The 24,759-nt window shown below is 51.1% G+C and overlaps 1 protein-coding gene across 11 annotated transcripts; it reads left to right on the top strand.

Annotated features, from left to right (window-relative positions):
• The first annotated feature begins 6,685 nt into the window (after positions 1-6,685).
• Relt (RELT TNF receptor) lies at positions 6,686-24,056 on the top strand. 11 transcript variants are annotated; one of them, XM_087908673.1, is made up of 14 exons: positions 6,686-6,793; positions 7,900-7,957; positions 8,089-8,212; positions 8,413-8,565; positions 16,765-16,834; positions 18,064-18,138; positions 18,257-18,423; positions 18,608-18,687; positions 19,482-19,739; positions 21,059-21,139; positions 21,442-21,523; positions 21,675-21,932; positions 22,317-22,515; positions 22,672-24,056. In XM_087908673.1, exons 5-14 carry the CDS (start codon positions 16,769-16,771, stop codon positions 22,717-22,719), a joined length of 1,314 nt encoding a protein of 437 aa, XP_087764799.1. In that variant the 5' UTR covers positions 6,686-6,793; positions 7,900-7,957; positions 8,089-8,212; positions 8,413-8,565; positions 16,765-16,768; the 3' UTR covers positions 22,720-24,056. The 11 variants fall into 11 exon arrangements, with proteins under 11 accessions (XP_087764799.1, XP_087764794.1, XP_087764798.1 ...); XM_087908675.1 differs by lacking the exon at positions 6,686-6,793 and adding an exon at positions 6,814-6,932; XM_087908674.1 differs by lacking the exon at positions 6,686-6,793 and adding an exon at positions 7,049-7,577.
• Positions 24,057-24,759: the final 703 nt, after the last annotated feature.

Consider the following 24,759-nt stretch of genomic DNA (forward strand, 5'->3'; position numbering starts at 1 on the left):
TGTTAGTAACTGCTCTGAGATCAATTCCTGTTTGATCCCAAGGGAGGGAGCAAGTCTGAGCCAAAGATTATCTCTTCAAGGAGTTGCTCCTGCAGATCCCTTGGGCTATAGACAAAGGTCAGGATGTAGCTAGACTACCTCATAGGGAAGATGAAACTTGGAACCAGACTTAGTGACCACCACACAGAAAGGCAGGATTGACACTAAGAACAGACTCTAGGCATGAGGGTTTCTTGTGGTCAGAAAAGTCAGGAAATGTCTTTTAGGAGCAGAGGAAGCAGAAGGCTAGATTAGCTAGCCTCAGTCTCACTCTTGGAGTGAGCCTCAGCATACTGAGAGAGCTTGGTAGGAGAGCAGAAAGTGGTCAAGGGCCCTGTCTTAGTCCTGAGCTGAACCTGGGGAGGGCATGGGGGTCCCCAAGGATCAGAAAGCAAGCTCCAGCCCTAGCCTCTGCTTATTGGTTCCTGGAGGCAAATTCTTGATCTTGTTGCACCCCACTGACCTTCACATCTTTACATGCTTGCCAAACAACAATTCTCCGTTCTTAAGCCACAACCTGGTTGCAGGAAGTGGCAAGGGGAAATGCTATTTTGGGCCCAATTATGGCCAGTGAGGAGCCTTGATGGGCAAGGCAAGTAGACAGGTATCCAAGGCTGGACAGGAGTCGCCCGAAGGGCAGACTGGAGGAGGCAAGGGAGGGTAAGGGAGCAGGTTTCGAGATAAGCACTGGCAGAGCCCTAGATGCTGTGCTTTGGGAAGGTGCCAGAGCAAATACTAGCCAGAGAAGGGGAGGAGGGGAGCAGACCCAGGCTCCAAATCCCAGTGGGACTCTTGACCTGATGTGCCTGACAGGAACCTCTGCAATAGCAGACTCAGAAAAGTAACATCATCTGCTTAAGGCTACCCAGCCTGTCACTGATACAGCTATGATTTGACCTTTATCCACGTGACACCAAAGCATGTATTCCTCAACTTGTCCTAAGTCCTTCCTCTGGGCTGCATAACCTCAAACATTTCATCACAGCCACCTCCTTCCTAGGCATGGCCTACCTCATTACCCTTGACCTGTTCATGTAACTGGACTACCTAGTCTGACCTAGGTAGATCTCACCTCACCAACACCACTGTCTTCAGTCAGTTCAGAGCTTCAAATTCCTCTTAGGCCTCACCCCACACCCAGGGGACAAAGAAGCTCTTACCTTTTCCTTTCTGAGCACAAGTCAAAGGGGCCAGTAGGGCCCCAAACCAACATAACAGTGCTGCTGTTCCTTCGAGGGAGGGAATTAGTGAAGCCAGAGTCAGGATACAATCCCACCCAGTAAGATTCCAGACCTGGCCTGGGGTCTAACCTTAAATGTAAGCTGGGCAAGTGAGTTCTCAGACCCAGACAGCCCTAGCTTAGTACCTGCCCAGTGCTGGGTCCTGGCCCGCCCCAGCTCCAGTTCTAACTTGGTCTAAGCCCCTCCACCCACAGGATCTAAAGCATGCCAGGTGAGCTAGGACGAGGCCTACCAGGGTTTTTCTTCCAGCAAAACATTGAAACTTAAGCCTGGGTGCTGGAGAAATGGCACAGCAGTTAAAGTATTGAGTGCTCTTCCTGAGTTCAATTCCAGCACCTACATGGCTCACAGCTGTCTACAACTAACTGTAGTTTCTTGGCTCCATGGGATCTAATTCTCTCTTCTGGTGTGTATATGGCCATGCAGACAAAGCATCCATATACATAAATAAATTTTATTTTATTATTATTTTTTTTTTGAGATGGGGTTTCTCTGTGTAGCCCTGGTTGTCACTGAGGTCACTCTGTAGACCAGGCCGGTGTCAAACTCAGGGATCTGCCTGCCTCTGCCTCTGGAGTGCTGGGATTAAAGGCGTATGCCACTGATGTGGGTTCCCTTCTGTATCTGTGAATACCATTGGTTAATAAAGAAACTGCCTTGGCCTATTGATAGGTCAGAGTAAACTAAACTAAATGCTGGGAGGAAGATGGTAGAGTCAAGAGAAGCCATGTAGCCCTGCCAGAGACAGACACCAAAACATTACCCAGTAAGCCACAGCCTCTTGGCAATACACAGATTAATGGAGATGTATTAATTCAAGATACGAGTTAACCAGAAATACACTTAAGCTATGGGCCAAACAATGATTTAATTAAAACAGTTTCTGTGTGGTTATTTCAGGAATCTGGGTGGCCAAGCAGCTTCCTACAACATGCCACCACTGCCGGAAATAAATAAATAAATAGTCAGATAGATAGATAGATAGATAGATAAATGTATATAGATAGGTACAGATTCTTTTAAAGAAAATTTAAGGGCTGGAGAGATGGCTCAGAGGTTAAGAGCACTGACTGCTCTTCCAGAGGTCCTGAGTTCAATTCCCAGCAACCGCATGGTGGCTCACACTATCTGTAATGAGATCTGGTGCCCTTTACTGGCCTGCAGGCATACATACAGACAGAACACTGTATACATAATAAATAAATCTAAAAAATAAATATGCTAAAAAAAAAGAAAAAGAAAATTTAAGCCTGAAACCTGTAACTTTTAGTGGTAGCCTTTGGTATCCATGAGTTCTGGATCTTCAGAATTAACAAACTATGGATGGAAATTTTATTTATTATTATTATTTTGTTTTTTGAAAGAGGGTCTTTCTATGTAGCTCTGGCTGTCCTAAAATTCACTACATGCACCAGGCTGAGTTTGAACTCACAAAGATCCTCCTGCCTCTGTCTCTTGAGTGCTGAGATTAAAGGCGTGCACCACCATGCTTGGTGGATGGAAAATTTAGACTTACAATAGTTGCATCTGTCCTGAGTAGGTCCAAATTCCTCAACTGTCATTAGTCACCAAATAATATAACATTTTCTTGTGTTGGGTATTACAGGTAATCTAAAAATAATTTCAAGTATAGGGACGGATTGGAAGGGCTACAAACAAATATTCTACGCATTTTATACAAGGGACTTGAATTTCTGCAATGTTTGCTACCAGCAGAGTTCTGGAACTAATAGGAAAAGCAGCAAGGACAGTACTTCCAGCTTGGGTTTCCAGTATAGCCAGCAGGAGGCACCTGCAGCCACCTGTTTAAAGATTTCTCAAAACAACAGAATCCTGGTAATTCTGAAAGGGTGATACAGGATTTCTACCTTAGTAGGCTTGTCAGGGACTTGCCTGTGGGTCACTGTAAAAACTCATTCCAACCTACTAAGGTCTTATGCTGTGTGGAGTGCTGGAGCCCTGACCTTCACCTGTCTCTGAGGCACTCAAGAGTGAGTACCAAGATTCTGTAAGGTCACTTGAGATACCAGGATCTTAGAGAACCTATGATTTTGAGTATCTTCTGGAGCCGGGTGACTCTCTGAGAGACATAAAAAGCTAGCCCCAATTGTGTGGCTGTCACCTTCTTTCTCTGTCTCCTAGCTGCAGAGCTGCTCCAGAACTTGATAGACACAGTCAGCTGGACAAGTGTAATGGTAAAAGTAAAATGCTGCAGGCTCCTGGAGGGGTGCAGTGGGTAGCGGGCTATGAGACCACATCACAGGCCCCTGAAGTGGCAGCGGAGAGCGGGCAGCGGGCAGCCAGTCCCAGGCAGGGACGGCACAGTTTCCCAAGTGGCTGCAGTGGACAATGAGTCTCAGGCAGGGGGCCGCGTGGTGGGTGAGAGACCTCGATGGGCCAGCCAGTACCATGAGGACAGACAGACAGATGGGCACACCAGGAGACTACGCCTCAGTTTTCCGAAGGTGGCTGGTCCTGGGGAACGAAGCCACGCATTGGGCAAGAGACAGAGAAATGCAGAGTGAGGATATTTATTTAGTGGGTTATGGAAGGGAAGGGGAGGAGGGTAAAAGAGCAGTGAGAGAGACAGAGGCAGAGAGAGAGAGAGAGAGAGAAGCAGAAAGAGGGTAAGGGAGAAGTGGGAAGAAGGGAGAGACAGAAGTTGCCTCTGAGAGTGGGGTGGTGGGGAGAGAGGGACTCAGGCTGGAAGCTGAAGATTAGTGTGCCTGAGAGGACTGGGAGGTTTTTTGGGGGAGTGGGCATGGCTTGTCTCTTAAAGGGACAGAGCAGACCACTTCAGCAAGTCCAACTAGCAGCAAATAATAATTAGGCTTCTTCCCAACTGAGGATGCAGGAGTGGGACCCATGCACTCCTAGAAATTTGAGCTGTAAAGGTGACCTTGTCCACATAGAATGAGAGAGACCTTCAGGCAAGGGGTTGAATACCTCAGTTTTCAGAGATGTAGACTGATTGGGGGGATTTGACCAAAGTTTCCCAGAGAGATGTTAGTAGAGTCAGATTAGCCATCAGACCCAAACCTCCATCCCTGTTCGAAGTATTTATTAAGTGGGACCTGAAATACCATCTTTTGGAATTTGAAAATTGGCATATAGAATGTCCTTATACCAAGAAAACATTTCAAAAAGGGTTGAGAGATGGATTAATTGGTAAACTGTGACCTGAGTGCAATCCCCAGAACCTAAGTTAAAATAAAAATAATAGTAATAATAATGATAATAATAATAATAAGGCTCAGGGTTAAGAACACTGACCTTTCCTCCAGAGAACCCAGATTCAATTCCCATACCGTACTGACAAGGACTTATACCATCATGTATAACTTCGGATGCCTTGCTCTGGCCTCCTTGGGCACCAGGCACACAAGTGGTACCCAGACATACATGCAGGCAAAATGCCTATACACATGAAGTATAATAAAATAATTAAAACAAAATTTAGAAAGATGGGCATGGAGGCACACACCTTTATCCCAGCACTCAGGAGGCAGAGGCAGATGGGTCTCTGAGTTTGAGGTCAATCTGGTCTATATACATAGTTAGGTATGCATAGAGGGACCATGTCTCAAAAAGAGAAAAAAGGGGACTGGAGAGACAGCTAAGAAGTTAAGAGCACTGGCTGCTCTTCCAGAGGTCCTGAGTTCAATTCCCAGCAACCACATGATGGCTCACAACCATCTATAGTGAGATCTGGTGCCCTTTTCTGGCTTGTATGCATACATGTAGGCAGAACACTGTATACATAATAAATAATGCATCTTTTAAAAGGGGAGAGAGGAGGGAGAGAGAGAGAGAGAGAGAGAGAGAGAGAGACAGGAAAAAATTTCAGAAGTAGAGGACTCTGGGCACTTCACTGTTCCCCACTGTGGGTTTCCTCCATGGACTGTGATGTAGGGTCCTAGCATAGCCCCTGTCCCCAGATTTGGGGGGACACAATTGACATTGAATAGGCTGGGGTCATTTTTTTTTCTTCCAAGACAGGATCTCACTTTGTAACCCTGGCTAGATTGCAACTCACTATCTAGACCAGGCTGTCCCAGAACTCACAGACATCTGGTTGTATCTGCTTCCAGAGCTCTGGGATTCAAAGCCCATGTTACCAGGCCTGTTGGGATCATGATTTTGACACCAGTAACCTGTAACTCTTTCTGTCCTGTTCTGGAAACCTGGATTCAGTCAGGGAAATGGAAACTCATTCCTCCTCTCTTCACTCAGGTGTCCAGTTCTCCTCCTGGAATTTCCCAGACTCTGGGGACCTGACCTTTGCTCTCTACTCTGTGGCTCAGAGTCTATGACTCAAGTTTGTTTAGAATACCACCCCAACCCATCTATTCCCAACAGACCTATTTACCTTCCTCAACCTCTTTTGTGAGCTGTGATTATCTTGATCCCAGCCAGGCCTCTGTCCCCAGCTCTAGTTCCTCCGTGCTGTCTGAATTTCTTCCCGCCTTGGTCTCCTGGGCCGGGGGTGGGGGGGGGTGGGGGGATGGGGGGGGTGGGGGGATGGGGGGGTGCACGATAGCTGTGGTATTTGAGCAGCTACTTCTAGCACTGACACACCATACCACACAAGGTCACAATTTACAGAGGCAAAAATACAGTGTGTATAGTGTCCTGGCTTCTACAACCATGTCTCATAGTGTTGGGCATTCTTTGTTGTTGTCATTGTTTTTGTCTGTTGGTGTGTTTGTGAAACAAGGTCCATGCCGGCTTGGAACTCAGCAGCTTCCTGACTCAGCCTCTCAAGACCTGAGGCTACATTTCTACTCCTGGCCTCCACTGGGAACTTTGATGGCTGGTTTTAACGATAGGAAGATCAGGACAGTTGGTGTTAGGGAGCGGCGTGTCACCTGTCCTACTTGGAACAGAAAGAGGGGGTATTTGGGCCAGGTTCCAAAGGAATTCACTGGGTGAGCAATTCTTACAGATTCTCTTACTAACTAGTTGGGGGATTCCAGAAGCCAGGCTGGGCCTTATTCAAGACACCGAGGTCGTTGTCATCAGCAAACAATTCCAAAAGAAAGAAAATTCCTAGGAAGTGGTCGCTGTGGCTCTAGTTACGCAGCCAATAATGACAGTACCTGAGTAGCATTTAAATCTCAAGCACCTTTTCGCTTCAAAATACAAGCCCGTTATTTCTTGGTTTGGAGCCCCGTCCCCGGCCCTTACTCCCCGCCCCCCAAAGGGACACGTCCGAAAAGCATCCTGGTCGCCGCACGCAGCCCCTGCAGTTCCTAGGAGTCTCGAGAGATGGCGATGTAGAGCAGCGTGGCCTGGCGGGAGAATCGTGAGCCCTTGGCCGATTGGGGGGCACCGGGCTAGCGGCTGCAAGTCGGGTCTCTGACGTCGGGGGCGGGGCCAGAGGCCGTGACGCAAGGGGCGGGGCCGAGCAGCTTCCCCTGCTGGGCCGGCGATTCATTCAAAAGGCGCGCACTAGCCTTGCGGGGACCCGGGCGCCGCGTCAGACGCGGAGCTGAGCTGGTGCTGCCGGCCAGGTAAGGAGAGCGCGTTCGGCCCGCAGCCCCGCTCTGCTTCTCTGAGAAGTTCTCCCGCGCGGCGGATGCGGCAGCCCCACTCTCCTGCTCCCCGACTGCGCGTCCTACCCACACCGGGCGCTGCGCAGTCTGTCAGAAGGTGCGCGAGGAGAAGCAGCGGAACTTGGCTGCTAAGGGTCGGTGGAACCCGGGAACTTGGATTGACACCAGAATCGGTTGTAGGACGGGACGGCAGCGCCTCGGTGCGGCTGCAACGCGGGGCTGCCGGGAAGGGGGGGGCGGTTTGAACGGTGTCAGCCCGTGACTGTGGGTGACACGGCGCATGAGGCGGCCTGGCTCGGGTAAACGTGTGACTGGGACCCTGGGCGGTGACGCCGAGCCTAGCGGGCGACACAGAGGGACTCTGTGTCGGAGACAGGTAGAGTGTATGTATGTGATTGTTTATGTGAGAGACCCCAGGTCACTGGGGTCACTGTGTGTGGCCTGCAGTGTGACCGGGGCAAGGACCACTAAAATTATGAGTATAAGGTAGAAGAAACGAACCTTAAATAACTTGAGCAAGCCCTGAATCACGGGGTCACAGGGTGCATAAGGAGCCAAGGAGAGAGAGAGAGAGAGAGAGAGAGAGAGAGAGAGAGAGAGAATGAGAATGTGTGTGTGTGTCTGCTTAACTCAGGACAGAGTAAGGAGACAGGAGGAACCTGACACCTTCCAGCAGCTGAGGGGCCAAGGAAGATGAGTCTAAGGAATAAAGATCTCTCGAAGGCACCCTTCAAGAGTTCAGGTTAGTGAGGTTAGTGAGTTGTTTGCATCCAGATACAACCTAGCAGAGGGAGAGGAGACCAAAGCAGGGTGGCACTGGGTGGATAGCCCCTCTAGCACAGAGAAAGACCCGAGGTGGTTTCAATCTTCACACTCACACACACAATGAAACCCCCAACATCTGCCAGGGGCACTCTGTAGTCTCTGTCTTGTTATCAGAATTCCGCCCCTGCTGGGGCCTCAGTCTCCCAGTCTGCACCGAGGTGTGAATAGCCTGTGAATCATCACTTTGGGATCTTCTGTTGTTTTTGGGTCAGTCTCTTCCATTCTCCTTTCTCCTCCAGGCTGAAGGACTGCAGTGGAGGTGGGGGCAGGCTTCTGCTGGTGATGCACTGGTCCAAGGTTTGCATCCATGTGCTGGGGAAAGGTTGGAAACAGTCTTGCCCACAGACTCCCACTCAAAAGCCACCTGGTCTTTTAGATCCTGAAATCTCAGTCCAAAGACATTCTCTACTCAGGTCTCTTTTCTTCAGCTCCCTGGTTGGAGAGGGGGAATATTTGTTCTCCAACAATAAATGGTCTCTGATCTGGACTTGGAGTTCTTGCTTAATCTCCATCTGGGAAAGACTACTCTGAGGCTCCTGCTCCCAGAAGAGGGTCAGTGCCATTCATGTAGAATGGGTGGTAACTGGGCTCCCTAGCTCCAGAGGTAGCAGTGGGGTACCACACCTGATAGAAGATGTATGTGGAGGTTCTGTTTTCTGTAATTCTCTGAAAATGTTGTTGGATTTTGAGGGTGCAATGGCTGGCCCTGCTGTAAACACTTTGTAATGTGCTGTTTTATTGAATCCTTACAGTGGTCCTGAGACGTGGTGACTGTTAATGAGTGAGTAACTGAGGCTCAGAGAACCACAGTGACTTGTTCAAGGTTCAAAGTCAGGACAGTGCCAGGACTGGAACTCAAGTCTTCTAACCCTGGGAAGTGCTTGGAGAGGATCACCACCTTCCTGGTAATTGCTCATGGCTTATCTGGGCACCCATCTCACATACTGGGGCTGGCAGACCTGGCACAAAGTGAGATTTGTGTGCACACATGGCTGACAAATTGCAAGTGGGTGTTTTACATGGTCTTCCTGTTCCTTCTCCCTGCTGAGCCAGAGATCACCAGAAAGACCTGCCTCTGAAGGATCTGGAGTTAGCAACACAACCCAGGGGTGGCAGGGATAGTATCCTTCATCATACGTGAGAGGTCCCTATCCCATTTGCTGTGGTGGGGAGCAGATAAAGTGACCTTGTGCTTGTACCCTACCCAATATGGGTCTGTGTCCCCCCATTTTTCCCAGATACCCCTTCTTATTCTGATCACTGCTGATGCTTGGCCTAGAGCTTGGGCTGGGATCAGGGTGTCCCTCAGTCCTCCCTGGAATGATTGGAGCTGTGCTTTTGGGGCTGTTGAAAATAGCTGTCTTGGTCTCCAGGGGCTGAGCCCAAGTTATTTCCATCTCTAGCATAGAGGTAGAAATAGCTCAGGGCCAGGAAAAGGAGAGAGGGTAGAAGGGCTAACTAAGGGTTAACTCTCCCTTCTGGCCCAGCATCTGTGGAGCCCCCAGCTCTATTCAATGCCCCACCCAAGCCAAACCATTCTGGGAACTTGGGCCTCTGGGGATGACCGTGGGGCCAAGCTGGGTTTCTATTGGTGTGGTAGCTGCTAGAGGGAGGTGCCTGTGTCTGTCATTGGTATAAAACAGAGGACCCAACAGGCTCAACTCCACTTTACACATGGAGACTGAGGTTCCAAGAGTGCAGGGCACACCCAGCTCCTAGCCTTGTTGGTCTCCTCTCCACTTTACCTCCTACTTGACCCTTGGGCACTTGGGCGGCAAGGGAAGCAGATTCTATCACAGCTTTGCAAACTTTTGTTCTTGCACTGGCTCTCTCTGCATGCCCAACTGCTTTTTTTTTTTTTTTTATTTTGTGTTTTTGGTGCTATGGATTGAACCCAGAGCCTTGTGCATGCTCAGTTGGGCTGGGCTAGTTAGAAAAGCCAGCACTGCAACCCTGCCAAGTGCTCAGCCCTTAAGGCTATCAGCCCCTGTCCTCCAGAGAGTCCTCAGTCCTTCTAGACATAGGCAAGGAAGCCAAGAATCAAAGAGAAGGCACTTTCAAGACCCTAGTGCCACTGGGTCCAAATCCAGGTCCATGGCCTTGAAGTCCAGAATTCTCTCCTGGGCTGTCCACCCTGGGAAAGACGAGCACTCTATAAATAAACTGCCCATGCGACTCCCAGAGTGTGGCTGGTTGGTTGGCACAGATAGAGGGGGATGGAGGGTCCTTCTGTGGCCCATTAGAGGCAGGGTCCAAATGTGAGTTTGAGAGAAGGAACTGAACTTGTTCCTGTGTGTGCTCACAATGGGAAGGACCTGAGAGCCTATGGGCCCTGCACTCTGCCTCCTTACTTGCCTCCCTGAGGCAGCTTCCTTACTACTGGCAAAAGTTAAAGGAGATGAAGAACTGATAGCTGAGTGGGCGCCCTGAAGGGTGGGTGGGGGCTGGGCTCAGGCCTGCTTGTGAAGCATTGCTGCTAGCCTGTGTGTTCTGGATCTTCTCCCTATACCATGAGATCACCCAAGTATGGCAGGTGGGGCTGCATGGGAACCGCGGAACTGTCCCTTTTCTGACCCTCTGGTTCTAGCCGTGTGGAAGCAAGCGCACATCGGCCTCCAAGGCATGGCTACCTGGATTTCACGCTGCTGAGATTTATGGACTTGGGTTCCTCTTGCCGTGCTTTAGGCACCGAAGCACCTTGGCGCCCTTGACGGGACACTGCTTGTTTTGAGCCTGAGTTCTCCCAATGGCCCTTGTGAGGCTGTGGTATTAGAAATGGTAGTGCTAGCTGGGCATTGGTGGCACACACCTTTAATCCCAGCACCCAGGAGGCAGAGGCAGGTAGAGCTCTTGAATTTGAGGTCAGTGTGGTCTACAAAGTAAGTTCCAGGAGCCAGGGTTACACAGAGAAACTCTGTCTCAAAAAACTAAAAAAACTGAAACCAAAACAGCAACAACAAAACCGAAAAGAACTGGTAGATCTTGGCCAGCATTGCTTTTTTTGTTATTTTCTTTTTCCTTCCTTCCTTCCTTCCTTCCTTCCTTCCTTCCTTCCTTCCTTCCTTCCTTCCTTCCTTTCTTTCTTTCTTTTTGGTTTTTTGAGGCAGAGTTTCTCTGTGTCGATTTGGAGCCTTTCCTGGCACTTGCTCTGTAGACCAGGCTGGCATCAAACTCACAGAGATCTGCCTATCTCTACCTCCAAGTGCTGGGCTTAAAAGCTTGCATTACCACTGCCTGACTGGCGAGCATTGCTTAAGTGAAAATCCAAATATGCCCTCCACATCCTTTGAGGTCCCAAACTCAAGACAGGTTAAGTGACCTGTTCAAGGTCACAGATTCACTTAGTGACAGCCAGAGCTGCAGCTCAGGTGGACTGTCTCAGAGGCTGGCCTTGCCCCTGCTGGCACTAACATCATACACATGCCCACCCAGGCCTCAGCACACCTCCTCTGTGTAGGGTCTCACTCCCCAGCACCCGAATCTAAGATGTTGGAGAGTGAGCAGGAACCCGAACCTTGTGGTTTCTCCTCAGTTTCCTTAAATTTCTGTTCCAGTCAACCAAATTGGGATGATTGAGTCAGGGTGGGTGCTGAGCAGTCTCAGGCCATCCTGACTCAATAGCAATGCAATAAAAAGTGGTGGTGTGTGGCCAGGGCAGCCGCTAAGCTGATTTCTGGGGCGGGGTGGGTGGGTGGGGGCGGAAGCAGCATGACGGGGGGAGAACCTGTGTTTTCCTCCTGGGTCCTTGCTGTCCTGTCTTAGGGCCAGAAGAGGCAGTCCTTGTATGGTTCTTGTTTTTTTGTTGTTGTGTTGTTTTCTCTTTTGTTTTTTTCAAAACAGGGTTTCTCTGTGTAATAGTACTGGCTGTCCTGGAACTCACTTTGTAGACCAGGCTGGCCTGGAGTACTGGGATTATGGGTGTGGTTACCACTGCCCTACTCTTAAAGGTATTTGCTAAAGCAAATCCTTGAAAGCAGTGGGGTTCCAGGTGAGGTACCGTGAACTGTGAACTGGCTGTTGCTTGCCTTCTCTCAGGATTGGTAAATCTTATTACCTTTCAGACCAAGTTCTTTTTAAAAATTTGTTACAATGTTTGTTTAATTTGTATTGGCTGGGTGTGGAAGTCAGCACAACCTGCTGGAGCCAGTTCTTTCCCTTCTAGAGACTGAACCCAGATCATTCAATGTTGGTGGCAGGCGCCTTAGCCCTTGACCAAGCCCTTGCTCAGCTCGCTTAGCCTTAGTCCCTGCAATGGACCATGGAAGCCTGTGTTGAGAGATCCAGCAGGACCCGGCCTGGAGAGGAAATGTGACATAGGACACTCTAGCTCTGTCCTGGGGGTGACTGCCTCGGCTGTCTCAGACACCGTCTTTATCCCTAGACTTGTCCCAGGAAGGAGGAAAACTTCATTTATTTCCTACTCAGACCAGAGGAGCTGGGAGAGCCAGATCCGGCTGCCTCAGCCCTTTTCTTAGCCTTAAGGAGTCAATTAGCCCTTTCAGCCCCTCCTACCTGCCTTACCACCTGAGCTGCTGAAATGCAGGCCTGATGAACAGAGCCGTGTCCAGCTCCTACTGCCCTGAAGTGTGGGTGGCACGGGAAGAAAGCAGGGAGCGGGACACCCTTCTTTCTGCATAGCCCCTAAGCAGCTTTCTTTGGGCCTTCACCCTCAACAGCAGCCCTAGGAGCTGCCCTTCCTACCTCTGGGAATTCCCAGACTTCCCCAGTCTTCTTGGTTCCTGTGGTTTCTAATGTTCTTTTCTATGTGACCTGGTATAAACTAGCACAATATCCAAAAGGGCATGGGTGCAGGCCATTCTGAGAGGCCTCTGAGGCTGCCAGGTGGGGACCACACCTCCTCCAGGCCTCGCCTAGGTCTTTCTAGTAGACCTTCAGTTGAGCTCCCATCTGTCTGTATGAGTCACCATCCACACTCTACACTAGCCTTCTCACCATGAGATTGGCAAGCACTCTTGGGTCTGCAGAGTCAGGACTAGGCTTCAGGGTTGGAAAGGCAGAGACAAGACAGTCCTGGGCTCCGTTCCTTCCCTAGTACTATGGGATCCTCATGGGTGTCTTCCCCCAACTGTTTACTCAAGTCTGAAAAGGGAATTTCACCTCTGCTGCGGATTGGAGGTAAGCTGTGTGGTGAGGGATAGTGCCCTGCTGAGGTCTGTTACCTTCTGTTAGGGAAGCCAGCAATGTCTAGCAGCCTTAGCTGGCACCCAGTGTGGGCACTGCCCTATTTCAGCTTTAGTTGCCAGGGAACCACTGGGTCCCTCTATTGATGTTGCCTTTGTTGCTGCCTGGCATAGTCACTGCTGAGGAAGGCTTGTGTCCAGATTTGTTTCCAGGCAACCCTTGCCTCTAGATGCAGCAGAGAAGCCACAGGCCAGGAAACGAATCTACCTTCTTCCCTGCCCTACCCCACCTCCCTCTCCCGTGGTGCTCTTACTTGGCTGGCAGCTCACCTGCCTGCCTAAAGGCAAATCACACAAGGTTTCGCTACCTCTGTTCTATGCTTCAGGGTTCCTATAGGCCCTGGGAAAAGTGCAAACTCAGCCTGACCTGACTCTGCTTACCAGTCTTCCCAGACCCCTCTCCTATACCCCTAGAGTGGCCTGCTGGGTATTTCTTATGTACTTGATCCCTTGCTAATCATTGATCATAATTACAGAAGAGAATTTCCCATGCTTCACACTTGCTGGTCAGATATGCGCCCTTCCTTTTTTACAAATGGGGAAAGTGAGGCATGATCTTACTCTGTGCCAGTCCTGTGCTGAGAACTAAATGTGAATTTTCTCATTTCACATTCACATGAGCTGTCTGCAAGGGGCTCCACAGCTTCCCAGCCAGTGCAGAGCAGAGGAGGGCAAGCTTGTGTTCAGTGATGTTTCCCCAGGTTATCAGAGGGCTTCAGGTGCAAGTTAAGACCGACCCGCCTCTGGGCTTCTCTAGCATCAGTGAGTTCCCTCCTGTCCTTCTTCTCTGGCATAGCTGGGTAGTCTTCTGAAGACATCTCCCCTACTTCTCATCACCAGTACAGCCCACACCCAGCATAGCACTGGGCACAGAGGACAGCTTGTGGGAAGGAAGGGGGCTGGGTAAATGACACCATTACTGAGGGGAGGGGTGGTGGTTGGGGCCTCCAGGAGGAAGTGACTTTGAACTACTTTCTGGAGGAAGAGTAGGTGTTGGCCAAAAGTGATGGGAGGGGTTTCTGGGCAAAGGAAAGAAGCTTCAAGTTGCTGAGAGAGAATCCAAAGGTGGCTGGTGTGTATGTACATGTTTGTGTAAGGTGGTTTTTTTCAGGGGTGTGTGGGGACACCATTCTGAGGTGTGGGAGCTGACTCAGGGCATGCCCACATCTGTTAGGACACCTAGGCTGCAGGTAAGGTGAATCTAGAGGTCAGAAAAGGTGGACAGAGGCCTTGGAAGTTCTCAGGGAGTGTGCTGGGGGGCCTTGGCTGGGGTTAGGGGTAAACCCACAGATTCTAGGAAAGAGGAAGTCGCCTGAGGCCTGGGCAGGCAATACAGCTTCCTCTTTCTGTGAGGCCTCTGGGGCTGCTCCTCCCTGGGGCAGCTGCTACTGGCAGCTTCTGCAGTTTGGAGTACTGTTGCAGCTTCGCTAGTTTGGCTTGTACTTGGGGAATTTCTAGTCTGATTGTTTGGGCCTTTCTCCAGAGGGCTAGGTTTAAGAAAGCCCCCTTGAGGCTCCAGTTCCATGCCTGGGTTGGGTGCTGGGCTTTGTGGTCAATAAAACAGACAACCCTGCCCTGACTGCTGTCTGGTTGGGGGACAAGCAGTGAACAAGCCAGCCAACAAATACTTAATTACCACCCCTGGAAGTGTGGGGAGGAAGTCCCGTGACCTGCTGGAGGCCCATTACCTGGGCTATGCTTTTTGACAGACTCCTGCCACAGAAGATGAACAACCTACGCTGCAGACAAGGAAGCCAAGGCTAGGGAAGCTGGGGGCTCAGGTCCCTTAGGGAGTTAGTGGCTGTGTGGACATTCAAGGCTAGGAGATGAAGAGTGGCCTGTGAGCTAACTTCCTTCTCCACTAGAACCTGCCCCTTGAACTGCGTGTCACTAGGGTAACTCTCCTCCCTCTGGTACGCTGGTGCTGTGCTGGAAGAGCTTTCCAGGCTTAACCTTCCACCTTTGAGCTGCAGTGTGCCCATTTCTTTCTCTCAGCTCAGCCTTCAGGAGGTGTTAGGCTTTGGAGGTATCACTGACTGTCTGGCCTTCTAGACAAGGGAAGTATGGGGGGCCTCCACTGTTCCCCTCCTGACTTAGGGTCTTCTCTAACCTTGTTTTCTCATGGGTTTCTAGGGTAGTAGCTCGATGCTAGAGGACCGGGGGGTGGGGGGCTGGGGGGGTGGGGGGTGGAGATTGCAGCAGCAGGCATGCACATGTGTGCATGTGCCTGAGCAGGCAGATGGGCAGGAGGGGTTCAGTCTGGTTGAGTGGGGCCATGCAGCCAGACTGGGGTAAGTGCCAGTTCTGTGGTAATTAGAAGGTACATAATTAGAAGGCAAGGGATGCTGGGCGGCGGCTGTAGTGGGTATGCCTGAGTAGGCCCACTCCGGCTCTGAGGACAGGAAAGTCTCAGATCACTCGATTTCTGGTCTGTCTGCAGATGAGCAGCTGCAGAGCTTCTTTGTGGCTCAGCTCACCCAGAAGGTGCTGCTAGGGTCCGGGTGGTCCTGGGCCTCATCTTGCTTTTCTCCCCTTGTCCTAGTTCTGTGGGCTGCCTGGGGACACAAAGGGCTGTTGGGGCTGGGAGCATGCTTTGGTGACAACCTGGAGACTTGGGGTTTGTAGTCAAGTCTGTGATGATGAGATCTTCTGAAGGACTGCAGAGAGGCCATGGAATATGGTCTGGAGGGGGCACTGTGGTGCAGAACCTGGTAGGCAGTTTTGTGACTGAATTTGAGGAGGGACACGTCAAGGAATGAGTCAGGAATGCCATCTGTTGAGTGTTGACTGCCACATGTGGCCTTTACCTACTCTGGAGCTGTCCTTTCCTGTCCCTGATCTTAATTGGCCTGGAGCCCAAGAGGGGCCTGCTGCCAGTGACCTGGAGAGTCCCTGGGTGATGTGACGCCAGCTCCTCCCCCTCTCCTGGGTGTAACTTTAATCCCTGATCCTACTGTGGTATTCATGGGGCCAGGCCCAGGTCAGGTGGTGGATAGGTTTCCTCTGCTCCACTCTTGTTTCCAGCCAGGAAGCCTGGCTACCAACAGAGAGGGGGCTCTGTGATTGGAACCTCCTGCAAGCAACAAGTACTCTGCCAGGTTTGGCATTAAAACAGCCTGTGGCCCCTTGTCCAATGGTGTGGGGGAGGGCTAGGTCTGTGAGCACCCTTTGGTTTCAGAGGTTGCTCATAGCTTGTATTGAGGCCTGATGAGCATCCCACCCCACCTGTGGGAAATACACATGAACTGTTGTCTGTTCTGAATCCAATCTGTTTGCCATAGTGTCTTCTGAGATGGAGCTCCCTGTGCACACTGGTGATCCTAATTCCCTAGTACAGAAGTATGTCTGGTCTCCAGCAGGCTGAGTGCCAGATGGTAACCCTCCCTCCCAGGTCTGCCATGACACATGGGCAGGCCTCCCTGGGAGAGATGCAGAGGAGGAACAGGCCTGTGACAGAGTTGGCTTTGAAGGATTAGGGCCTTCAAGGCAGAGCGTGAGAGTGGCCTGGGAGCTGTAAGAGGCTGGAGATAAGAGCAGGGCTAGAAGTGGTGCAGCCATCTTAAACACCCAGCCCAGGCCTTCCTCAGCTTCCTTCCTCTTGCCCCCCTCTGATGCCTCAGGGCACCTGGCTGTTTATGGAAGGGGAAGGAAGCATTTCCTGCTTTGAGAAACCTCCTGAGCTATAGAACCCTCAGCTTCCCTCCCGCCTCAGCCAGGCCTAGAAGGCTGGCCCTAGACAGGTCAGTCCTACCTCTACTCAGACCTGCATTCTGCCATGTAGGGCAAGTGCTTGCCTAGCACCCAACAGCAGTCCTTTCATCCTGAATGTGGCTTGGAGGGAGGCAAGACAAGACATTCCTGCCTGCTCTGGCCACTCCTCTGAGCTTCCTTTATCTGCCCTAGGTCAATGTCACTCCAGGGCCTGCCGATGAAGTGGACCTTGCTGTGCTGGCCCCTGTCTTGCCTCTTTGTGGTGAGTTGGAGAAGGGCCCCAGAGAAGCTAGACTAGCTGGTGTTTGAGCATGCACTACAGTGCTCCAGGGTAGAGGGTGCAGGCACTGCCCAATGAAGTGTCTACTAGCACTCCCTGGCATGCAGTTGTGACCCCATAAACACAGGCAATCTAGAAGAGACAGGCAAGCCAGGGATTCAAGCAATTTCCACATGACCCAGGGGGATTTCCTAGCATTTGCAGGCAACTGAAAGCAAGGTACTTGCCTCAGGCAGGTGTGAGGCAAAGCCAGCAGAGCAGGAGGGGACCTGAAAGACTGAGTACCTCATGCTGGATATAGGGTCTGTATTAGTTTAGGGAAGCTCGGATTCTGGGGCTGGAGTCAGAGCACCTTGGGGTCTGTGTGGTCTTTCTACTGTGGCTGTGGAAGCTCAGGGATGGCAGATTGAGGTCTCTAGGAGACAGCCTCCAGCCTTAGCAGGTGCTGGTGGCTAGGTCTGACTTTCTGCCTTTAGGGTATCTCCATTCTTGGTGCCCTCTACCCTAGCAGCTGGGGCCAAGTTGGAGAACAGGGTCTTCCCATACTAGGAGTTGGGCAGGTAGTCCATTTGTTCATTTGAGTGGGAAGCAGAGGGGGTCACCAGAGAGGGGGCTAGTGACCCACATCTAGAAGAGCATTCCTTTGGGACGTGGCATGCCCTGTTAAGTGCAGGGTATGAATGGGGTGGCTGTGGCACAGGGGGAGGTCACAGAGGAGAATGTGGTCTCAGACTCAGCCCAGGGCCCAGAATAGTAGGTAAGCGCCAGCTGCAGCCTTGGCTGTAGGCAGGATAAACAGAGGGTAGTTAATGACATGCTCAGCTTGGGGGTGGGGCGGGGGAGGCATGCAGCAGGAAGGGAGACAATCTCAGAAGAATTCGGAAGCACTTCCTCCTCATCTGTCTGGGGTGAGGAGTGTAACTCATCTGAAAGAGCTATAATTCAGATGCTCAAGAGCTTCAGGTCCTGATCCTGTCTGGGGCTTCCCAATATTTTCCAGAAGCAGATATAATTCTTTCTTTACCTAGATACTGGTAGTGCAGCAGAATGGCAGAGGCAGGCTCTTAGAGTGTGCCTGAACCCTGGTAGGGAGCCCATGTGGTCTGAGATTCACTCAGAAAGTTGTAGTGAGCAGATGACCCTGAAGCCTCATGCCTATCACTTTCTTCCTCTGTGGCCACGTCTTCTGTGTTCCACCTGCATTCTTCCAGCTGCTGCCCTGGCCTCTGGCCACTTTAACATCAATAACTCCTTGGCTGTGTCCACCTGGCAAGGAACCTGACCTGGTGAGCAATACACTGCCCTATCCTGGGAAGACTCTTGAGGGCAGAGGGAGGCCTAAACTTCCATGCTCAGGGCCATAGGCCTAACTCCTGGCCTTGTAATCTTTTTCCTCTCCCACAGGACCCAGGGCAGGGCACATTATGCCGAACCTGCCCCCCAGGCACCTTCTCAGTCTTATGGGACTCCCATCCATGCCAGCCTCATTATCGCTGCAGCCTTCGAAGGAGGTTGGAGGCCCAGGCTGGCACATCAACTCATGATACAGTGTGTGGAGACTGCCAGCCTGGGTAAGCAGAGGGTGAGGGTGGGGCTCATGCTGGGCTCTTGGCCCACTGCTCCCTCATGGTCCTCGCTTCCCATCTATGACATGGATTGGTAGCACCATTGAGGGCACTTGGTAGGAAGGAATCCAGTTTTTTCTAAGGACACGTTTTAACTTCTGGAGTTCAGTGACATCTTTCCTCTCTGCAGATGGTTTGGATCTCGGGGAGTTCCTCATGTTCCATGTCAGCCATGCTCCAAGGCACCTCCAAATACTGGTGGCTGTGACGGTATGTGATAGATGGTGTGGTAGCAAAGGGGGCCAGTGAATTTGAGCCCAAGAGTCCATGCAGCATTCGTGTGGGAACAATAGGGTCCTTCTCCAGCCCAGAGGAGGTCAGGCAGTCAGGTGTCTAGATGGTCAGCCACCTTGCTTTTGAGAGATTGAGAGCATCCAGCATCTGGTGGCTACCATGAGGATTGGGGATTCATCGCCTTTTCGGTCCTGTTGTCCCTGTCCTCTCCATAAAAGCCCTACGGGTGCATGTGAGCATGCACCTGTGCCTTTGTAGTTACCTGTGACCCATGGCTTCTTACCAGAGCCAACACCTCTTGAGGCTACTAATTCATGTGAGTAGGAACCCTGTGTCCCTTTGTCTAGGAGTGTGCCATATGTGTCTATCTGTTCATATCATACCCCTAGCATGAGGGGCAATTAGAGGTTGAGACCCAAAGAAGCCTCATTGGATATCAAGGAGGAAAGGCATCAGCTGACTTTTGTCTCCCAAGTGTGGCAAGATGGGTTGTCTTGGGATATTAGTTTTCCTCCAGCTTTGTGCTCAGGTCCTTGGACTTACTGTCATCACTCCTGCTTCCAGCCTCCTACCCCGACCTACCCAGGGCTCCCAAGGCTAGGCCAAGGCAGGACAGCAGGGCAAGATTACTATTGTGTCTATGGTGAAGTGGGCAGACACAGCAGGTCAGGCAGAGAGCCTTTCTGAGGCTCAGAAGGGACAGTACCAGCCATGCAACTTCTTTGTATGTTTTTCTCTGCTGCCTTGCTTCCATCCTCTATGGTGTTCAGAATCAGGGCGACGAACCCGGCGTGGTGTAGAAGTGGCAGCAGGTACCAGTAGCAACAGTGAGCCTCGGCAGTCTGGGAATGGCACTCGGGCAGGCGGCCCTGAGGAGACAGCTGCCCAGTATGCCGTGATTGCCATCGTACCTGTCTTTTGCCTCATGGGGCTTCTGGGGATTCTGGTGTGCAACCTGCTCAAGCGAAAGGGCTACCACTGCACGGCCCATAAGGAAGTTGGGCCCAGCCCTGGAGGAGGAGGCAGTGGTAAGACCTGGTGGGAGGCTAGGGACTTTGGAAGGGACCTTGCTGGTCTATAGGTCTGACAGGAGAAGCCTGCAGAGGGCTAATCAGGAAGGCCTCCTGGAGGTGCTGTGCAGCAGCCTCCATGGCAACAGTGCAGACAGACTGACATGGAGGATTAGAAGGGGCTGAACTATGGCAATAGGCAGAAGTAAAGTCTTAAGCTGGTCAAGTTGGTGAGATTTCTACCTGGGTGAGGCCCTGCTCCACAAGATTGGGACTTGGCAGGGGCAGCAGGCTCAAGTTGTCTGATTCAAAGTGACCTCTGGCCTCTGGTCTGGAGCAGGAGAATGCCTGCATCAGGAGGGCTGGCAGGCACTGTACAGGTTCAGGTTTCAGCTGTACTGTGGTTTGAGATACAAGTACTGGAACCAGAGACAGAAGGCCTTGGGCCCATTGCTTCTTTTGCTGACCAATGTCTCCTGAAGGGTAGAGACCTTCTGGGCAAATGCACTTCTCTGGGCTGTCAGGAACCTTCTGGCCAAGTGAGCAGAGACACAACCTCTCCTATGCCAGCTTTCCAGAGCCCCTCCAACTCCTAACCCTAAATTACTGAGGGAGTGAGCAGGAGGGTAGCAAGTCAGAGCCATTTTAAAGTTATGTTGGGATATTTTATTTTTTTAATTTTAATTAATTTTATGTATGTGTATTTTGCCTGACAAATATGTATGTATATCCATACATACAGCAGGTGCGTATCTGGTGCTCAGTGAGGCCAGAAGATAGTTTAAGATTCCCCTGGAAGTAGAGCCAGACAGTTTTAAGCTACTATGTGAATACTGAGAACAGAATTCTGCTCCTCTGCAAGAATAAGTACTATTGAGCTCCAGCTCAGAGTCAGGGCTAGTTTCTGTAGGACTGTACTCTTCTGCTAGCCTAGTGACTTTAAGTGTTGACTGCTGCCTGAGTACCAATTTTAGAAATAGCTGCTGGCTCAGGACCCATCACAATGGTCCATTCTCACACCCTTAAGGTTTAAGCCCAGAGCTGTTAAGTAGTTCTCTGGAGAAGGTGGAGTGCTGAGAGGTAATGGGCCTGGAAAGGTGGTGGGAGTTCTGAGCAAGGCCAAGAAAGGAACAGTGCCCACCCAGAAGAGGCTGGTGCAGTCTGCAGGGATAGAGTTAAGTCTAGGTGATGGGCCTGTGGGTCCTATCACCTGAACACCACAGTAGATTCTGCTGCAACTCTGAGCAAGGACTATGATGTCCTCTGTCAGCAGATCCTGGTGTAGCTTGGAAGCCCTGAATCCCTTTCCTAGAATCATGAACTCTTCTTTTCTCCAGGGATCAATCCCGCCTATAGGACAGAGGATGCCAATGAGGACACCATTGGAGTCCTGGTGCGCCTGATCACAGAGAAGAAAGGTGAAGAGAAGGTCTTTATGTTTTACCCAATGCCTAGGAGTGTGTGTGTGGGGTCTCCTCCTGGAGTCTTAGAGGATGTTTGGGAAAAGTCCTGCCTAGCTCTGCCTCCCCAGATCAAAGCCTCAACCTGACTGGTACTCCAACCCTGGATGCTGAGTGATTTTTGACTCTGATCTTGACTGGTGAGGGATGGAGGAAGGGCTCTGGGACAGGGATATGGGAGTAGGCAAGGGCTATCTGCCGAGCTGTGGGGTGCTCGTTCCTTCACTCTGGAGCTGGGTTCTCATTCCACCTGCCCACAGAGAATGCAGCAGCCCTGGAGGAGCTGTTGAAAGACTATCACAGCAAACAGCTGGTCCAGACAAGCCACAGGCCTGTACCTAGGTGAGTGGTGGGACCTTCAGATAATCAGCTTGCCTCCTGGGGATCCCTACCTGACTCTGTTCCCTTTTATCATGTTACCTGTGTCCCTTTACTTGATGGAGACTCCTGCCCTGGCTTGCCACAGTGACCATTTCTATTTCTTCTCCTGCAGGCTCCTGCCAGCCTCCCCCAGCATGCCACACATCTGTCCACATCGCCACCACCTCCACACTGTGCAGGGCCTGGCCTCACTCTCTGGCTCCTGCTGCTCCCGTTGTAGCCAGAAGAAGTGGCCAGAAGTACTGCTGTCTCCTGAGGCAGCAGCTACCATCACTCCTGCTCCCACCCTCGTGTCCAATCCACCCAGGGCTCCCAAAGCTAGTGCCAAGACAGGACGTCAGGGTGAGATCACCATCTTGTCTGTGGGAAGGTAAGGTGGGCACAGACATGGCAGGGTCAGGGAATAACTTGTCAGCCTGGAGATCAGCAGGTCCTTGGGTCAGCTTAGTGCTGACCAGCCTTTCCTGGGCCTTTCTGGGTAGTGAGTGGCCAAAAAAGTCACCATTTCCCAGCTGTGCTGTCTCACATGGAGCTCTTGTCCCAGAGGCAGGGTCTTGGTGTATCCACCTCTAACTAGATGTGGGGCTGCTGGGAGTTGGGCACAAGCAGCCTTGTCTCTGGGGATCTAGGAAGGGCTATTGGACAGTACAATAGGCTCAAGCTGTGATCGTGAAGGCTGCATGTGACCTCGTAGGTGCCTTCTCTGTCCTAGGATCTCTCTGATATGGGTTGTTGGTACCACCTCTCCCTATAGGTTCCGTGTGGCTCGCATTCCTGAGCAGCGAACCAGTTTGTTGTCATCTGAAGTGAAGACTGTCATGGAGGCTGAGCCTTCAGGGGGTGGTCTTCCTGCCTCCCCACAGCCCAGTCTTCCCCCTGATCAGCGGGCACTGCTGGGAAGTGGTGGGAGCCATACTAAATGGTTGAAGCCTCCAGTAGAAAACAAGGTAGAGGTAAGAGCTGGGGGGATATTTTCTGTTAGCACCTGGGTCAACCCTGACAGAACAAAGACCCAAGGAGGCAGTATGGGGAGTTCTGGGTAGATACCACTTTTCTGAAGCCCAAATGACTGTCTGACTTAGCTCTGACCCCTCAATCCTGATCCCCAGGAGAACCGCTATGTGGTTCGGCTAAGTGAAAGCAATTTGGTCATCTGATGGGCTGTCTAGAGTTAGACATTCTGCCCTGCTCTGGGAGGTTCTGAAGGCTTTCTGCAGGAGAGAGAGAGCTGCAGCTGGGACCGAGGACCAAGATGCAAAGGCCTAGCAGACAAAACAGCAAAGACCAAGGCCTGGAGGTGGGACCGTCTGCCCCACTGAGGAAGCAGCTCACCGCACAGCAAGTGAGCAGGAGATCAAGAGCCCAACCCATTCCTGCAGCCCTAGTCAATTCCCTGCAGGGTGCCCTAACCTGTGCCTGTCCTGAACACATAGGAGCCCTCTGTCTTCTAGGAGTCTGGTTTGGCGGAGTGGTGTCTGTACCTGGTCCCCAGCTTGTGCCTTGGGAACTAGTCACTCTTGCCATGTCCTGGATAGCAAAGAGCCCTGTACTGGTGGCAGAGTACCTAGGTTCCAGCTTTTCTGACTGTGAAGTGAAGGAAGGAGAGCTCAGTTCCCAGGACCTTTCCAGTTCTTTACAGAAAAGTCCAGTTCTGTTGGGGGGAGCTTGACTTTGCTACCCGCCTATTAGTAGCTTTATCTGGCCTGTTTTTGCTGCTTCCTGGGCCTTGCCTTTCAAGGCTCCCATTGGACTATTATGGCAATGCCTACAGAAGGGGCTTAATGCATGTGCCTGCCCTACCCTGCTATTTTTAAAGAAACTGAAAAATGACCTGACTTGCACAAGGCTCTGGTGCAGAGCCCCAGGCCACCCTGCTGCCTTCAAACTCTGGAGCTGCCAGGAGAGGAAGATGGCCGCCTAGAAAGTGCCTCTGGTCTGTGGTTTCCATGCTCCTGTGGTAGTATCTGCCTGAGTTTTTGGTAGCAGGGCTAACTGCCAATCCAGCCTTAGTCTCTGCTCTGACTCAGGGCCTGGTTATTTATGTGGGGCCGCGCAGGCGCGGGGCCCACTGTCCATCCCATCCCATTTCTTATTTATTGAAACCTGCTGCTGCTCTGTCCCTACATCTCCAGCCCCACACACTTGAGTAATAAAAGGTGGAAAGTGGTATCATGAGGCGCTTCCTTTCCCTGTTCCCACCTTGGAAACCTGTTTGCTTACCTCATGCTTCCAGGGGCCTGAAATAGTGTCCTTCCCTTCCTCAGTACTTTCCTCTGAAGCCAGGGCAACAGGCAGAGGTGGCTTGTTTCATTCTCACCAAGGTCCCCAAAGGCCAAGCTTCCCAATAGAAATACAGACTGAGCCATGTGTGTGATTGAAAGTGTTCTAATAATCATTCCAAAAAGGTTTTTAAAAAGGTAAACTTAATTTTAATATTTTTAACCCAGTATATTCAGAATGTTTTCATTGCAATATAAAATAACTATGAAAATTATGAACGAGCTTTTATTTCTAACTTTAGAGTCTTCTATATTTTATACATCTTGATATGAACTAAATATGTTTCAAGGGCACAAGAGCCATGTGATGAGTGGCAATAGCTCTACAGGAAGCAGTAGACATGTAGAAGCTCAGACTGTGGGAGGTTATGTGTTTCATGAAGTGGGAAGCAGCGTGTGCAAAGGCCAGACCAAAGGTGGGAGGAACTAAGGGTTCTCCATGGCTGTTAGGATGAGACAAAGTCTTGGTCCTTTTGGTTGCACAGGAGCACTGGAAGAAAGCAGGAAGCTGCTGGAGCTCTCTGGGCAACATGTGAGGAGAAACAGAATCAGAGCAGACCTGCTGGGACTCCTCATGGGATAGAAGTCAGGGGATTGACTCCTAGTTATGTCCAAGGTGTTTTGATATGAAGCCCTGAAGCTCTGGGGAGACAGATCTGGGTAGCAGAAATAGCTTACATTCAGGAGGGCATTTACAGCCAACTGGGCAGGGAGGGTTCATTCTTAGGAAAAGATCTTAGGGAAGATCCTAGAGCCTGGTGATAAGAAAGCCATCAGGGTCCTGGTGGCCAATAAAGGGAAAAGCTAGCCAAGAGGCCAGAAAGTCTGTCATGTATTCTAGGGGGTGGAGGGCAGGGTGGACAGGGCCTTGGTGAGTTTGCTTGGTGAGCTGAACCAATACCATGACAATCAAGGAAC

The sequence above is a fragment of the Myodes glareolus genome, chromosome 7 (genome assembly GCF_982192425.1).
Source record: "Myodes glareolus chromosome 7, mMyoGla1.1, whole genome shotgun sequence".
Classification (NCBI taxonomy): domain Eukaryota; kingdom Metazoa; phylum Chordata; class Mammalia; order Rodentia; family Cricetidae; genus Myodes; species Myodes glareolus.